Genomic DNA, 17,924 nt, shown 5'->3' on the forward strand with positions numbered 1-17,924 from the left:
AACGGTCAGTTGACACTCAGAAACGCCCTCTTCCTGTTAATCTCCTTGTGATCAGCTGTGCGTTTTGAATCGGCGCTAGAACCAGTGCAAAACCACAAAGAACTTTGTACCCGTACGACGCGCGTGTGCATTGCGGTGCATACGCATGTGCAGATTAGCCATTTTTTCACTGATTGCTACGCAGCGAACAACGGCAGCTAGCGATCAACTCGGAATGACCCCCAATGTGCACTCCGGTGTTTTATGAAGCACAAGACTGCCTAAAGTGCAAAATCAGCTTTGGTCCTACCTTGTGCACAAGGGCTTCTACATTTGCTGCCAAGTGCCTTTGTTTCTGGAGTAACATGTTGGTTTAAAAAGTTTTATGCACAACTTATTTATACATGTAAAGAGCTTGTCAGACATTGATCAGTACAGTGGTGCATATGTATATGGCGTTATCTCCTTTCCTTTGTCAGGCAGCGCCAACTCCTCTGTATCTCTAACCTAATGTCACATTATGTGCAGAAGTAGTTCCCTCAGGTGTTGTAGAGATTAGGAACCAAAGGCATGTATAAAGTGTGTGTCTCAGGTAAGCAAGACCCTTTATCTTGTGTTCTTCCTTGCATTTCCCCCTTAGGACTTGTTGGAGTACGTCTCAGAATAAGCTTTTTAATAAGATTCTGAAAGCTCTGCAATCTGACCGCTTAGCTCGCCTTGCTAACGATAATGTAAGTATGGTTTCCCTTTCTGTTTACGTTTTTCTACTGGTACCTTAGCCTGTAACCAGCCCAGGACTGTTCTGTTGTGTGCTATTAATGCTGCATATGAATTATCAGGCGACTTGTATGGAGACAGAATTATCCTCATGTATTATCACTCTGCAGGCAATAAATGAACCGGTACTGAGAAGGATCGCGGTGGACAAGTGTGCACGTCGCGTACGCCAAGCTCTGGCCTCAGTGGGCTGGGATACAAAGCTGGTGCAATGGCTGCACACTACGCTAGTGGATACGCTCAACCTGCCATTGCTTGCTGCTTACCTGGATGCTCTGCAGACACTGAAAGGAAAGGTACTGATGGCGCACTGTGTGTGCACACTACAGGTGGTGTAGTATGGTATGCTGGCGGCCGGGCTCCCGGCGACCAGCATACAGGCGCCGGGAACCCGACCGCCGGCATACCGACAGCGTGGCGAGCGCAAAGGAGACCCTTGCGGGCACGCTATTTATTCTCCCTCCAGGGGAGTCGTGGACCCCCACGAGGGAGAATATCTGTCGGTATGCCGGGTGTCGGGATTCCGGCGCCGGGATCCCGACATTCGGCATACTGAAGACCACCCCACACTACATGTCCCTCCATTGTGTTCAGTGTGTAAGGAGGTGTGAGAAAGGTGATGATGAGAATATGCCTGTGCTCACATGTGTAAATAGTGTGTGTGGAGTTCTGGTGGAACAACATTTATTGTAGCTGTATATGTGATTTATACGATGAGGCGGAGATGTCTTTCTTATCACCTGTGGTCCCTGCAGATTCCTGCACTTATTGACCGCATGCTCCTAACCTCCACTGTCAGGGCCGGAGGAGCCAGTGCCGAAGCGCTATCTCTACTGTTGAAGAGGCCGTGGGACCCAGCAGTGGGAGTTTTGTCACATAACAAGCCTGTAAGTCATCAGTGTTGTTACTGTTTGTTTGTCGCTCTAAATTCTCTTTGAGCATAAATGTGTTATTGTAATCTCTTCTCCTTTGTTATAGACTAAACTTCCAGGTTCCCCTCTTATCCTCATCGCTCCCTCAGGGCCAACCAACGCTATATTCCCCACTTCACGGCGACACCGGTTCTGGCAATCTCAGCTCTCCTGCTTGGCTAAGGTTTGTTTGCATTACGGTCTTCTGAAAGTTTTCTTTATAAATGTGTTCTTCTATTGAGCTTTTGAATCAGCTTTATGCAACTATATTTTGTGTATGCACCAGAAGGTGGCGCCCCTAAGAAAACGCTATTAAAACTGATTTGTTTAATCATGTGGCATTTTTTACACAGCAGTTCTTCTCATATGTAGCATCATTTTAGTTTGCTATCTTTGATCTTGGTAATTTCTGTTTAGCCTGCTAATTAAAAAATGGACTTTGTATTTGTATTTATGTTATGAAGAGGAAAGAGTGTGGATCCGCACTAGCCAAAATGGAATGATATTTGTAAATAAGTGTAACAAAAACCAAAATTCTAACTACTGTTGTTACGTTTCATGGTGCTCCCATCAATTTTGTAGATTAGACCACAAGCAAAAAACGAGAAAAAGACAAAATTACCTTTTTTGGAAGCACTCTTATAATTGCTGAATAAACAATGATAAAGGGAGAAAAAACGTGTTGAGTCTTTTCTCAGGGGATATGTTATAAAACTTAACCTTTATTGTACCCGTAATTAATAAGATCACACATAGTGAACCTAAACGTGATAAAAATGTTGATTGCCTTTGTACCAAATAGGGTTCAAGATATGACAAGGTGAAAATATAAATAATTGTATATTTGGATTTCTTAAAGAGAATTTCAAGGTATCCTGACGGTCACAGATTGATACAGAAGTAAAGTCTAATGTATTGCAAGCTTAGGTGGTCAATATCACAATATCAGCGGGAGGAACAAAGAAGTGAAAGTAGGAATGATGCAGATTAGGAAAAGATTTCCTGAGAATGTGGCCCACAACACCTAGTATTCCCTGGTGGTCTCCCATCCACGTACTGACCAGGCCATACCTGCTTAGCTTCCGAGATCGGAAATGATTGGGCGTATTCAAGATAGTATGGCCGTGGGCCTGGTCAGTACGTGGGTTATAAGGCAGATGAGTAGTTGTTTTGTCCCAGTGGCCTGCCTTGATAGAGGATGGGCCATTACCTGTCACCAGTATATTCTTACAGCACTGAAGAAAAACATTTAATGATCGATTTAAAACAATGCCCTTATATGATGTTGTATTTATCTCCCAGGTCATTCCTGTCGGTTCCCAGTTGATGAACAGTGGTAATGGAGTCACCTCTTTACAGTGTCTGGAAAACATGATTGGTGGACTACGAGGAAAAGTCATTGAGGTATATGAGATCTTGTATTGTGTAAAAGAAGCAGCGTGAATTGGTTGGAAAACAAGCCTGGGAAGTTTATGGAAGCAGCTCTAATGGGAATGTGGTCTGATGAGGGGGTGGGGTCTGTTGACGTGGTGGGATCTCCCCTCATAGGGCCTGCTAGTACATAATTGCGGCTTTCCTTGCGGCTTTTGCTGCAGTTGTATCTGAGACCAGGGACGGATTGGGAACTAAGGGGGGTATCCAATTACATCCAATCTGTTTCCGGCAGGTGAAAATGGACGGCTATCGCAATTAATGACCGATGGTCATTGTTGCTGTATCCAATTCAGGTCTGTTTCCATCGGCCAGCATCTTGGGAAAGCTCTGCATCGGGGCTAATAGGACTGCCCCTGACGATACAATTACTGCGGGGAATTGGATACCCCCCTAAAAGTGTCCCTGTAAAATCTTGTAGAAGTGGCCTGACATGGGCAGCACAAGAGGTATAACATACCGTGTATCCATGGCAGCATCACTGGATGGCAGAGGTGCGGTACTGCAGAGATGCAATAACAGGAGGAATGGGGACAATGCAGTGTACTGAGTGCAGTGGGCTGCCTGTCATGTGGAGGGAGACACATGACAACACACAAAACAGGCCCCACAGACACGTCGGCTTACCAGGAATCTTCCTGATGAGCCCTATAGCTAATCCCTTCCTGAACATAAGTCAGGATATTAGGATCATTCTGTCACATCAGTTTGCAGCATACTCCGTATTGGTGGTGTAGTGGATATAATAAAAATGCTCTTAATGACAGCACATTGGGTTGCATGTGCTAAGACTGGAACATAATAGTTGCTTATAATGATTGGGTAAATTGTCAAACATTTGTAAAACCTCTGCTGACCTTAGTTTATCAGATGGTACATGCTCTGGTATTTAGCCAGGTTTAAAACCTTTTTACCATAATCATTCCGTAGTCCTGCTGAAAGATCCATTCCCGTTTCCAGCTAATTATAGGAAATGTTTGTTTCTTTCACACCTTGGCACCCTGGAATAGCCAGTCATACAATGGCAAATTCATTCATTTACAAAAACTTTTGTATAAAATCTCTGTTTGGTAAGAGCATAGTAACTATGGTATGAAACATGTTTTATCTTCTTATAGCTATGCTGCCACAGACTTTGATCCTCATTGTTTGCTTGTCTACATGCAGATTCACAATCATTTCCCTCACAAGCCCGTCATTCTCATTGGATGGAATACTGGAGCTTTAATTGCCTGTCATGTGAGTATGGATGGTTTGAGTAACACACATTACACATACTTACAAAAGTTAATGATATAAAACAGCAGCGAGTGCCCTAGTGATATCTACATCTTGTATCACTACATGTCCATCAGTAATCTTCATATCAAACCCAGTACTTTCCATAGAGGCATTGATGCAACTCGTTAACATGTGCTTCCGTGCTCAGGTCTCTTTGATGGAATATGTGACAGCCGTGGTGTGTTTGGGATTTCCACTGCTCACCATTGATGGACCCCGAGGTGTAAGTATTAAGTGCTCAAAACATTGCACTTTCTTTATTTTGCTAAAAAGTATTTTCAAATTATTGACCATATGTAAACATTAATAACGTTTGTTACATTTTTAGAAGTATGGAAATATTTGGAAATATCAGAGAACACTCAGATGCATGTTAGTCCTTGTCTGTCCTTCTATCGGTAATGGAAAATGTTTCTTTGAGTCTATGTCTGTTCTTCTATCGGTGGTGGAAAAGTTTGTGTGAGTCCATGTCTGTCCTTCTATCGTGATGTAAAAGTTTCTGTTAGTCCATGTCTGTCCTTCTGTCGGTCTGGAAAATGTTTGTGTGAGTCTATGTCTGTCCTTCTATCGGTGATGGAAAATGTTTGTGTGAGTCTACGTCTATTCTTCTATCGGTGATGGAAAATGTTTCTGTGAGTCTATGTCTGTCCTATCGGTGGTGTAAAAGTTTGTATGAGTCCATGTCTGTCCTTCTATCAGTGATGGAAAAGTTTCTGTGAGTACATGTCTGTTCTTCTATCGGTGATGGAAAAGTTTGTGTGAGTCCATGTCTGTCCTTCTATCGTTGATGCAAAAGTTTTTGTGAGTCCATGTTATCTTTCTATTGGTGATGGAAAAGTTTCTGTGAGTCCATGTCTGTCCTTCTATCAGTGGTGGAAAAATTTGTTGATTTTTCAATTTTGCGAATGAACTGGGGTAAATCTAATTTCTCTAGCATCCATAAGGGATATTGGGGAGACTTAGTACGATGGGGTATAGACAGGGTCCAAAGCACTTTAAATTTCTTCACTGGGTGTGCTGGCTCCTCCCCTCTATGCCCCCTCCCACAGGCAGTTTAGAAAAAAGTGCCCTCTCTGCAGCTCCAGAGAGTTTTCTTCAATTTCTTTTAAACTTTTATTATTTTTGGTATGCTGTTTGGGCAACAGCATACCTGCACCGTGGGAAGTCCTTGCGAGGACCAGAGCCGCTTCCCCGCTGCAGGACCACCATCCTGAGAGGTTGTTTGTTCAGCGGGGCACTGAGCCTTGGCTGTCGCAAACGCAGCATGCCGCACACCCCTAACGCTAGCCTGAGACAGAGGCGGTCGCTAGGCGGGAGGGGGCTGAACGGCTGCGTTAAGCCGCCGGTTAGGGGGAGCGGTCCGGCCAAGGCAGGCGTGGCCGGACCGTTGGGGGGGGGCGCGGCGACTGCGTGACATCTCACTTAGCCGCTGCGGCCGGCGGAAGGGACGAGCAACTCCCGGCCAGCCGCGGCCGGGAGTTGCTCCTCATATACAAAGACATCACCTCTGTGCGATGCTTTTGTATTTGCGGGGGGGGGGGGGGGGGGGGGGTAGCCGGCACTGACATGCTGGGCGTCCCCCTGCTTGTCTGAGTTTACGATCGTAACTGTGCTAAATTTAACACAGATACGATCAACTCGGAATGACCCCCAATATCCCTTATGGTCTACGAGAAAAGGATTTACCGGTAGGTAATTAAAATCCTATTAGTCTCCTTCTACTTGGCCCTATCCCTATACCTGTGGATAATTCATTACCTTTGTCAGGGACATTCAATCTCAAGTACTTGGGTCAATCCATATCAAATGGTCTAGAATTAAATAAATTGGTTGCTTGACTATTTTTTTAAAAATATATTTTTTGTCTGTGATGACCCCTGTAAGTTAGTAGTCAGAAACCACCATTACTTTATTTTTATTTACCTTCATATGAAGATGGCAGCTATTATTGTATCATGGCATTTCCCTATATGGCGTATAGGGAAATAGTTAAACAGTATGACAAAAAAAATGTAGATTGAAATGTGCTGAAAATAATGGGAACTTTGCGGTCAGCGGTGAGGTTACTTTCGTTCAACCGCTGACCGCAAAGTTCCCACCATTGGCTACAATGGAGCGCATAGGCGCTACATTGTATCTCTGCCGTGTGCAGCCTGACAGACACTACAGGAGCACACAGCCAATCAGGAGAGTGCAACGACGTGGCGCTCCCTGATTGGCTGAAGGGACCCTCTTTGACAGGAGTCAGGGGGTCTTGGCAGTCGGGGAAGGGGTCCCATGTGTAAACATGGGACCCCTTTCAGTGCGTGGTCGGGTTTCCGTTTTATTATTTTGCCAAGTACGTGGATTATACAAAGGTCTGATTCTACACTGGATTATGTGAGTATAATTTTTTTCACAGGTACCCCAAGGATTCTACATGGAGAAGAGGACCGAGCCTCGTGGGAACATAGGTAAGTATGTATGTATGGAGGTGTGCATGTATGTAATAAACTTGTACTTTCACGGTGTGTGTGTCCTGTTTTTTTGGGGGTATTTTTTTTAGTAGTAGTACTACAGGTACCAGCGGGCCCGGTTTTCCACCGCATGCTGGTACTTGTGGTTCTCCAAGTACCAGCTTGTGGGGGAGGCTTGCTGGGACTTGTAGTACTGCTACTAAAAACAATATTCACATTTTTTCAAAAGGCTATCAGCCCCCCATCCGCCGCCCTTGGATGGGGGGGACAGCCTCGGGCTTCACCCCTGGCCCTTGGGTGGCTGGAGGGGGGGGCCCCTTGATTTAAGGGGTTCCCACTCCTCCAGGGTACCCCGGCCAGGGGTGACTAGTTGGGTATGTAATGCCAGGGCCGCAGGGACCAGTATAAAAGTGTCCCCCGGCTGTGGCATTATGTACCTGGCTAGTGGAGCCCGGTGCTGGTTTCAAAAATACGGCGGACCCCTACGCTTTTTGTCCCCCGTATTTTTGGAACCAGGCGCAGAGCCCGGTGCTGGTTGATTAAATATGGGGGAACCCCTGTCATTTTTTCCCCATATTTATCCAACCAGGACCGGCTCAAAGAGCCCGAGGCTGGTTATGCTTAGGAGGGGGGACCCCACACAATTTTTTTTTCAGTTTTTACACTAAACAGACCCTTTCCCATAGATAACCATGCACAGATCTCACTGATCCGTGCATGGTTATCCAAACTCGATTGGAAAAAGCAGGTCTATTTTTTTGCTGCTTTTTTTAACGAATCTAAAAAAAACCAGACCCGCACTTGAGCACTCAGAAACTAACACCCAAATACGAATGAATAGTGAATGCCTGTATTGTATGAAATAACAGCTGTGTTTGACCGATGGCCTATTCATTCATATTTCGGAACTTTGCAAATCAAACCATTACGAATAGTCCAAACACTGCCGAGGTTGGTGCTTAGTGAATTCCCGGATTGGGACTTAGAAAAAAAAACACAAATCGGACAAACTCGGATTTTTAGTAAATACTGGCCCAGGAATGGGTTGTGGAGTGTTCTGTCTATAGATGTATGTTAATAAAAGCACTCAAATATTTGTTAAACTTGATTTAAAAAAAAAAAAAAAAAGTGTTGTAGGACACTGTTTTACTAAGGTGCAGGTTTACAAAAGTGGAGGAGTTGCACATAGCAACCACTAAGATTCTGGCTAATATTTATTTGGTACTTTATAGAAAATTATAGTTGAAATATAATTGATTTCTATGGGCACTGCCTCCTCTTGTGTAAGCTTTCACTGTAGTAAATGTACCCCCTGCAATACCAGGCATTGGCTGGAGTCAGCAGTATGAGGCAGGGGCTTTTTATGTAGTCATTTTGTTGACACTAAAAGTCAAAATTAAAAAGGTCGACACCATAATATCAATATGGTTAACATGTCGACACTGTGAAAGTGTCCACAATTGTAATGTAAGCGTAAAGCTGAAACTTGGGTGTTGAAATTGTGTACCTGTTGACATTTCCAATATGTTGACATTTCCAAGATGTTGACATTTTGTATTTGTCGATATTATGATGTCTGAATGTCGACAAAACAATCTTTAAATACAGTTCTGAGTTACTGTATACACCTTCTTGTTCATTCACTTTGGGGGATACTGCTAAGCATGGTTATAGAGGGAGTTGGTATTAAATGCATACTAAGGCCCGAATTTATCAAGCCTTGGAGAGTGATAAATAGCACGATGATAAAGTACCAGCCAATCAGCTTCTAACTGCCATGTCACAGGCTGTGATTGAAAAATAACAGTTTGATTGGCTGGTACTTTATCACCGTGCAATTTATCACTCTCCAAGGCTTGATAAATCTGAGCCTATTCTGGCTCCTCCACTATGTACCTCCTGCTGCAGATGAAGCTTATCCAGTCATATGCACAATAATCCACTGAACTAAAGCAGTAGGGTCAGTATTTATGGCACAAGAGAGAGTTCACTAATACCGCTTTCACATCGCAATGCCGGGTCCTTCCTGGGTACGACCCGGCATTGGACCCTTTCAGACTGGCTTTACCGACCCGGCAATATGCCAGGTCGGGTTGCCTTTGGGGGCGAGGACAGAGGCGGCATCATGGGCGTGTGTGAAAGCGGCACACTCCTCTGCCTATACTGTGAACGGGTTCCGGGTTGCATCAACCTGTCAACCCGTTCACACTGCACTTGACCCAGGAATAACCATTATTTATTCCCGGGTTGAAATACCGTGTCAGGCGACCCGTGAATTCGGGAGTGACCCCTTTCACACTGCAGAGCAACCTGTGACGACCCGGCAATGTACCGGGTAATACCGGGTTATTTGTACGGTGTGAAAGGGGTATGAATCTGCCATTTTAGAACTAAAAAAAAGTAAATAGTGTCTGACACTGGTTTATTTGTGTTTAGAAAGTGCCTGAACTTACAGCTTTGCTTTCCTAGGATGTTGATGACCCTCTCCTTGATATGAAGACCCCAGTACTTTTTGTGGTTGGCCAGAACTCCCTTCAGTGTCACCCTGAGGCGATGGAGGACTTTCGAGAGAAGCTCCGCACTGATAACAGCCTGGTTATTGTTGGAGGAGCTGATGATAACCTTCGGTGAGAGTGATGACAATGTTAAATCTTAGCAATTAGTGTATAGCCAAAATTGCCTACATTTTCTCTATAACTGTTAAGTAAACTAACTGTAAACACAGTGTCTGTGCTCAGTGGCTATTGTCTTGGTTCATAGCATAGATCCCCACCAGAGAGGTCAGAGTTTAGTAGATAAGTAACACTCTTAAATAAAATAACAACAACTCCAATGGGAGTGCTAGATCACTTCTCTGTATCTAGTGGACAGCAGCTCTGCTTTCCGCTATCTCTGTAGTCACATACCTCCCAAATATACATCTGTGCAGGAATGGGGTGTATATTTCTGTTTCCAACTGGGGACATTCTAATCTTGGGTATCCTTTCCTCTCCTCAGCTAATGTCTATAGATTTCATGGCATAGGACACCCTGCTTCCTCTAGTTGGTCTTCTGCATGATCTATTATGTAGTATATGCTGGTCCTGAGGTCCTGTCTGATGAATCCAGCTGTCAAGGGGCCACTCTCCAGCAGGGCACATCTCAGCTCCCCACTGAGCTGTCTGCTCAACACCTTACTGAGCTCCTGATGGGTGTTGTTACACCACGTCATGAACAGGTTGCATGCTGGTACCACTTGTCTTGTAACTATCATTATATATTCTTTGCAAGAGGCATACATAAATTACTGCATTATATAACCCTGCACACCTATTTGCAGTAATTACCAAACACTGAAGGTTTTATATATATATACCAAATTGGTATTACCAATAAAGTATGATGATTCTTGCGAGACATTTACCAATATTTTCCTGTTTGAAAGCCTAAATATACTGCTCACACATTACAGAATTAGAGGAACCATTGGCAGCAGGAACATGAAAGCTGTGTATTAAAGCTCCACTAATGGTGGGCTGATGAGTTATTCTTTTGGGGTGGACATGACTGCAGGGTGTACCTGTCCCGTGAGCTCAACATGCTGCAGACTTTTTGTTTCTTCTTCGGGTACCATAGGGGGTCCACAGGAAATACCATGGGGTGTAGGTGGTGGTATAGGACCGGGCACCAAACAGTGAAGCTTTTGGTATCCCAAGATGCTCCAGTTCTTCCCCCCTATACCCTCCCTCCATACTCAGGCATCCTCAGTTTTGTTTTGGTGTTTTCAGCAGCCCAAAGCATTCATGTTGTTTTATTTTAACTTTATAGCATTAATGTTGTTTTATTTTAACTTTATTTCAAGACATCTGAACAGCAGCACTAGGCATTCCTATGGACACCAGCACTGCTACTCCATCACCCCCAGTAGGGCGAGGGAACGCTGCTAGCTCCACTGACCCTCTGGACCCCAGGACCGCATGCTGGCATTGGGGGGCAGGTAAGGAACAGCATCATCGCGTTCCGCCTTCCGGACCTGGGAGATGGATCGGAGGCACCATTGTGTAACCCAGTTCATCCACTGGACTCCACTAGACCACCAGGGCATAAATGGTACTGGCACAGGCATTACAGGGCCAGGATACCTGGTGGGTAATGCGGGCATAGTGGAGGCAAGCCCTTTGCCTGCGGCCCCTCCCCCAGCTCAGGGTGCCAGTCTACTGCGGTCTTCCAGCCGCTGAGCTCCACCCTCCTCCCCTTCTGAGACCAGAGGCAGCCATTTTCACTGCAGCAAGCAGGTCCAGTCTCCCTGTATACCTCTCCAAGGAGCCAGGTTATACAGCACTTACAACCTACCAGCTAATTCCACTGAGTAGTTGATTCAGTGCCCATTGCAATATACCCTAATTGTATTTACAGCATATTCTGCATTGTGTGTGACTTGTGCTCGCGCTGCTGTCTGCTTTTTCTTCTGTCATCATATCCCTTTCTTTCTCATACGTCCTAGAGGATGCTGGGGCCACCATAAGAACCATGGGGTATAGACGGGATCCGCAGGAGACATGGGCACTTTAAGACTTTCAAAGGGTGTGAACTGGCTCCTCCCTCTATGCCCCTCCTCCAGACTCCAGTTTAGAATTGTGCCCAGTGAGACTGGATGCACTCTGAGGAGCTCTACTGAGTTTCTCTGAAAAGACTTATGTTAGGTTTTTTTATTTTCAGAGAGAACTGCTGGCAACAGTCTCCCTGCTTTGTGGGACTTAGGGGAGAGAAGTCCGACCTACTTCTAGGGAGTTTAAAGGCTCTGCTTCTTGGCTATAGGACACCATTAGCTCCTGAGGGTTTGATCGCTAGGTACGCCTAGATGCTCGCTCCCAGAGCTGGCCGTCACCCCCCTTACAGAGCCAGAAGTCAGAAGACAGGTGAGTAGAAGAAGCAAAGAAGACTTCAGTGACGGCATTCCGAGGTACCGCACAGCGATCGCACGCTGCGTGCCATGCTCCCACACACAGCAGCACTACAGGGTGCAGGGCGCGGGTAGGGAGGGGGGTGCCCTGGGCAGCATATAAACCTCTAAATAGACTGGCAAGAGGGGACATAGGTGCAGAGGCACTGTCCTAACCCCCGCCAGTATACATTTTTAGTTTAAAAAAGCGAGACTGAAGCGCGCCATTGCAGGGGCGACGTTTAGTCCTCTCAGCTCACAGCTCAGCGCCATTTTCTCTACACAGGCTGCAGAGACGCTGGTCCTTCCTCACACTGCTGCATAAGTATCAGGGTGCAAAACGTGGGGGGGCACAGTAATTTTGGTGCAATATATAGTTATTATAAAAGTGCTGCAGGTCTGGGGCATTATTTAGTGTTTCAGAACCGTTGGTGAAGCGCTGGGTTGTGAGCTGGCAAACTCCCTCTGTGTCTCTCTGACAGACTTTACTGTGGGTCTGTCCCTTATATGCCCAGTGTGTCTGTGAGTATTGGGTACACGTGTGTCGGCATGTCTGAGGCGGAGTGCTCTTCCCAGGAGGAGACTGTATTAGGTACACAAACGGCTGTGGGAGTGACCCTGTCGGCACCGCCGACTCCTGATTGGATAAATGTGTTGAATGCTTTGAATGCTAATGTGGCTCTTACAAATAAGAGATTGGATAAATCTGAGTCTCAGAACCAGGCATGGAAGAAATCTGTGGAGGATGTGTTGTTGCAAGTCCAGACCCCTTCGGGGTCACAAAAAAGATCGTTTGCCCAGTTGGCAGACACGGACACCGACACGGACTCTGACTCCAGTGTCAACTATAGTGATGCCAGATTAGATCCGAAATTGGCAAAGAGCATTCGGTAGTATCGGTACATGATTGTGGCGATAAAAGACGTATTGCATTTCTCGGAGGACCCTACTGTTCCTGACAAAAGGGTCTGTATGTATAAGGGAAAGAAGCCTGAGGTAACGTTTCCTCCCTCTCATGAACTGAACACTCTATTTGAAAAGGTTTGGGAAAGTCCTGACAAAAAGTTTCAGATTCTCAAAAGGATTCCGGCGACGTACCCGTTTCCCTCTGGGGATAGAGAAAAGTGGGAGTCACCGCCCATTGTAGACAAGGCTCTATCACGGCTGTCCAAAAAGGTGGCTCTTCCTTCCCCTGACACGGCAGCCCTTAAGGATCCTGCGGATCGTAGGCAGGAAAATACATTTAAATCCATTTATGTCACCACAGGTACGCTGCTCAGACCAGCCATTGCATCTGCGTGGGTGAGTAGTGCAATCGAAAAATGGGTAGATAATTTGTCATCTGATATAGATACCCTAGATAGGGATAGCGTTCTCTTGACACTAGGTCATATCAAGGACGCTGCAGCATACCTAAAGGAAGCTGCAAGGGATATTGGCCTTTTGGGATCAAAGGCCAATGCCATGGCGGTCTCAGCTAGGAGAGCATTGTGGATTCATCAATGGAATGCTGATGCTGACTAAGAAAAAAATGGAGTCTATAAAGGTGGTGTCTTGTTTGGTGACGGCCTCGCTGATTTGGTATCTACAGCTACCGCGGGTAAGTCATAATTTTTACCTTATGTTCCTGCACAACAAAAGAAAACACACCACTATCAGATGCAGTCCTTTCGGACCAATAAATACAAGAAAGGCCGAGGTTCTTCCTTCCTTGCTACTAGAGGAAGGGGAAAGGGTAAAAGATCTCCGTCCTCCCCGGCTTCTGCCAAATCCACTGCATGACGCTGGGACTCCTCGGCGGGAGTCCACACCGGTGGGGGCACGTCTCAAACTCTTCAGTCAGTTCTGGGTTCGTTCGGACCTGGACCCATGGGTTGTAGAAATAGTGTCCCAGGGGTACAAACTAGAGTTTTAAGACGTTCCCCCTCACCGATTTTTCAAATCGGCCTTACCAGCTTCTCTTCCGGAAAGGGAGGTTGTACGCGACGCAATACAAAAGTTGTGTCAGAATCAGGTCATTTATCAAGGTTCCCCCATCACAACAGGGAGAAGGCTTTTATTCGAGCCTGTTCGTGGTCCCGAAGCCTGACGGCTCGGTCAGACCAGTCTGGAACCTGAAATCCCTCAATTTCTACCTATGAAAATTCAAATTGAAGATGGAATCTCTCCGGGCAGTGATCTCCAGTCTGGAGGAAGGGGATTTTAAGGTGTCGGTAGATATAAAGGATGCCTACTTACATGTTCCCATTTATCCTCCGCATCAGGCTTACCTGAGGTTTGCAGTTCAGGATTGTCATCACCAATTTCAGACGTTGTCGTTTGGTCTGTCCACGGCTCCGAGGGTTTTCACCAAAGTAATGGCGGAAATTATGGTTCTCCTGCGCAAGCAAGGAGTCACGATTATCCCGTACTTGGACGATCTCCTGATAAAGGCGAGATCCAGGGACCAGCTACTGCAGAACGTTACGCTCTCCCTGACAGTTCTGCAACAACATGGTTGGCTCCTAAACTTGCCGAAATCACATTTGGTGCCGACGACGCGGCTGTCGTTTCTGGGAATGATTCTGGACACAGAATTACAGAGCGTTTTTCTTCCAGTGGAAAAGGCTCTGTAAATTCAGAACCTGGTCAAACAAATACTGAAACCAGCAAGAGTGTCAATCCATCAATGCACTCGGTTGCTGGGGAAAATGGTGGCAGCCTACGAGGCCATTCAGTTTGGCAGATTCTATGCCAGAGTGTTTCAGTGAGACCTGTTGGACAAGTGGTCCGGATCCCACCTGCACATGCACCAAAGAATAATCCTGTCTTCCAAGACCAGAATCTCACACCTGTGGTGGCTACACAGCTCTCACCTCCTAGAGAGGCGCAGGTTTGGGATCCAGGACTGGATTCTAGTAACCACGGATGCGAGTTTCCGAGGCTGGGGAGCAATCACACAGGGGGAAAACTTCCAGGGAAGATGGTCAAGCCAGGAAACTTGTCTACACATAAACGTTGTGGAGTTAAGGGCCATTTACAACAGCCTTCTTCAAGCGGAACATCTTCTGCCCAATCTGCCCGTCTTGATTCAATTGGACAATATAACAGCAGTAGCGTACATAAACCGCCAGGGCGGAACAAAAAGCAGAGCGGCGATGGCAGAAGCCACAAAAGTTCTCCGCTGGGCGGAAAGACATGCAAGCGCTCTGTCAGCAATCTTCATCCCAGGAGTGGACAACTGGGAAGCAACTTCCCTCAGCAGACACGATCTCCATCCAGGGGAGTGGGGTCTTCATCAAGAGGTCTTCACAGAAGTGACAAGTCTTTGGGGTATTCCTCAAATAGACATGATGGCGTCTCGTCTCAACAAGAAACTTCAGAGATATTGTTCCAGGTCGAGGGACCCTCAAGCAATAGCAGTGGACGCCCTTGTGACACCATGGGTGTTTCAGTCGGTGTATGTATTCCCTCCGCTTCCTCTCATTCCAAAAGTGCTAAAGATCATAAGGAGAACAAATGTTCAGGCGATCCTCATTGTTCCGGACCGGCCAAGGAGGGCTTGGTATCCAGATCTTCAGGAATTACTTGTAGGAGATCCCTGGCCTCTTCCTCTACGAGAGGATCTGTTACAGCAAGGGCCGTGCGTGTATCAAGACTTACCGCGGCTGCGTTTGACGGCTTGGCGGTTGAATGCCAGATCCTAGCCCAAGAGGGTATTCCCAGTGAAGTCATTCCCACACTTCTTCAGGCTAGGAAAGGAGTAACGTCTAAACATTACCACCGTATTTGGAGAACATATGTGTCTTGGTGTGAATCCAAGAAGGCTCCTGCGGAAGAATTTCAGTTGGGACGTTTTCTCCATTTTCTACAAGCAGGTGTGGATGCGGGCTTAAAGTTGGGCTCAGTTAAAGTACAAATTTCAGCCTTATCGGTTTTCTTTCAAAAACAATTGGCCTCCCTTCCAGAAGTTCAGACTTTCGTGAAAGGCGTGTTGCACATCCAACCTCCATTTGTGCCCCCAGTGGCACCATGGGGCCTTAACGTGGTGTTTCAGTTCCTTCAATCACATTGGTTTGAACCTTTACAGAAGGTGGAGTTGAAATTCGTCTCTTGGAAAGTGGTCATGCTGTTGGCCTTGGCATCCGCAAGGTGGGTATCGGAGTTAGCGGCTTTGTCTCACAAGAGCCCTTATTTGATCTTCCATGAAGATAGGGCAGAGTTGAGGACTCGTCGGCAATTTCTGCCGAAGGTGGTTTCATCGTTCCACATGAACCAACCTATTGTGGTGCCAGTGGCTACTGAGACCTTAGTGGAGTCGAAGTCTCTCGATGTGGTCAGAGCTTTAAAAATCTATGTCGCCAGGACGGCTCAGATTAGGAAAACAGAGGCTCTGTTTGTCCTGTATGATCCCAACAAGATTGGGGCTTCGGCTTCTAAGCAGACTATTGCTCGCTGAATCTGTGCTACGATTCAGCAGGCTCATTCTATGGCTGGATTGCCGTTACCGAAATCGGTGAAAGCCCATTCTACCAAAAAGGTGTGCACGTCCTGGGCGGCTGCCCGGGGGTTCTCGGCGTTACAACTTTGCCAAGCAGCTACTTGGTCGGGTTCAAACACTTTTGCAAAGTTTTACAAGTTTGATACCCTGGCCGATGATGACCTCAAGTTTGGTCAATCGGTGCTGCAGAGTCATCCGCACTCTCCCGCACATTCTAGAGCTTTGGTATAATCCCATGGTTCTTATGGTGACCCCAGCATCCTCTAGGACGTATGAGAAAATAGGATTTTAATACCTACCGGTAAATCCTTTTCTCTTAGTCCGTAGAGGATGCTGGGCGCCCGTCCCAGTGTGTACTGTATCTGCAGTTATTAGTTCTGGTTGCACACAGATTGTGTTACGTTTATACTCAGCCTGTTGCTGACATTGTTCATGCTGTTGACTAGAGTTCTGTTGAATGCCATGTTGTACGGCATGTTTGAGGTGTGAGCTGTTAGGTATCTCACCTTAGTTTAACATTAATTCCTTTCCTCGAAATGTCCGTCTCTCTGGGCACAGTTCCTATAACTGGAGTCTGGAGGAGGGGCATAGAGGGAGGAGCCAGTTCACACCCCTTGAAAGTCTTAAAGTGCCCATGTCTCCTGCGGATCCCGTCTATACCCCATGGTTCTTATGGTGACCCCAGCATCCTCTACGGACTAAGAGAAAAGGATTTACCGGTAGGTATTAAAATCCTATTTTCTACCCGATTAACCTAAATCCAGGTGTTAAGGGGTTCTACATTATTTCACAGTTCTTGCGCTTGTGACCTCTGTTACCTCAGGATAATTTACAGGACGAGTTATATGCTGCCTGTTTTATTGCACCTAACCAGCCAATACCAGTCCAGCCAGCACCCTCAGTCTCTGGCCAGGAACCCCCATTGGCTTCTTTTTCTCAGTTACTTTGTCAAATAGCTGACCACCTGACAACTCTTACTGTTACTCTCCCTTTGATTCCTCAGTAGGTACCAGCCATACCTCCGACTATACCGGTCATGAATCCACCTTTGGTGGACGCGCCCTCAAATTCGGTACAGAGCCTGACACAAACCTCTCTGGTTTTCCAGCAGCAAAAAGACAGGCCTTTGCCCTCTAGGGCTGTTAAGCATACTGTCTCTTCCTCATCTACTTCACTCACATATTCTGATGCATCATCTGGTGAGGAAGGGGACACTGATGCCTCCCTCGTGGAGCTCCCCTTTGTGGGGAGAAGGCTCGCTCAGCTTTGGATGTGTCTGCACTTGCGGAAGCTGTCAGATCTATCCTGACTGTTGAGGAAGACGAACCTGCCCCTGAACCAAAAACCTTGCAGCTTTTTAAGCGCCGAAAGGTGATTTAGACGGAGTTTCCTCGATCGGAGCACCTTATGGAACTGCGTCGTGAAGCATGGAAAACTCCAGGTAAAAAGTTTCCGCTGCCTAAGTGGTTTACTTCTTTCTACCCCGTTCCAACCACTGACTGTACCAAGTGGGAGACTCCCCCACCGGTGGATGCTCATGTAGCACGTTTGGTGAAATCCTCCACTTTACCTAATCCTTCATCATCTATTTTGAAGGAAACTACTGATAGGAAGATGGAACAGTGCCTCAAGTCAGTCTATTCCCTTACTGGCGCCATCACTAGGCCTACTGTGGTAGCCGCCTGGGT

The 17,924-nt window shown here is 46.4% G+C and overlaps 1 protein-coding gene and 1 pseudogene across 4 annotated transcripts in view; one reads left to right on the forward strand and one right to left on the reverse strand.

Annotated features, from left to right (window-relative positions):
- The window catches only part of KANSL3 (KAT8 regulatory NSL complex subunit 3), a 121,929-nt gene that overhangs the window by 10,299 nt on the left and 93,706 nt on the right, over positions 1–17,924 (forward strand). For all 4 annotated transcript variants that reach the window (XM_063932012.1, XM_063932013.1, XM_063932014.1 and 1 more), the window contains exons 4-11: positions 620–710; positions 867–1,052; positions 1,512–1,643; positions 1,735–1,851; positions 2,970–3,071; positions 4,266–4,337; positions 4,528–4,602; positions 9,305–9,462. In XM_063932012.1, the coding sequence (XP_063788082.1) occupies positions 620–710; positions 867–1,052; positions 1,512–1,643; positions 1,735–1,851; positions 2,970–3,071; positions 4,266–4,337; positions 4,528–4,602; positions 9,305–9,462 (933 nt within the window). The remainder of the gene's footprint in view (positions 1–619; positions 711–866; positions 1,053–1,511; positions 1,644–1,734; positions 1,852–2,969; positions 3,072–4,265; positions 4,338–4,527; positions 4,603–9,304; positions 9,463–17,924) is intronic.
- On the reverse strand, positions 2,680–2,797 carry LOC134937278 (5S ribosomal RNA; annotated as a pseudogene).

Source organism: Pseudophryne corroboree, chromosome 6 (assembly GCF_028390025.1).
Source record: "Pseudophryne corroboree isolate aPseCor3 chromosome 6, aPseCor3.hap2, whole genome shotgun sequence".
In the NCBI taxonomy this organism is placed as follows: domain Eukaryota; kingdom Metazoa; phylum Chordata; class Amphibia; order Anura; family Myobatrachidae; genus Pseudophryne; species Pseudophryne corroboree.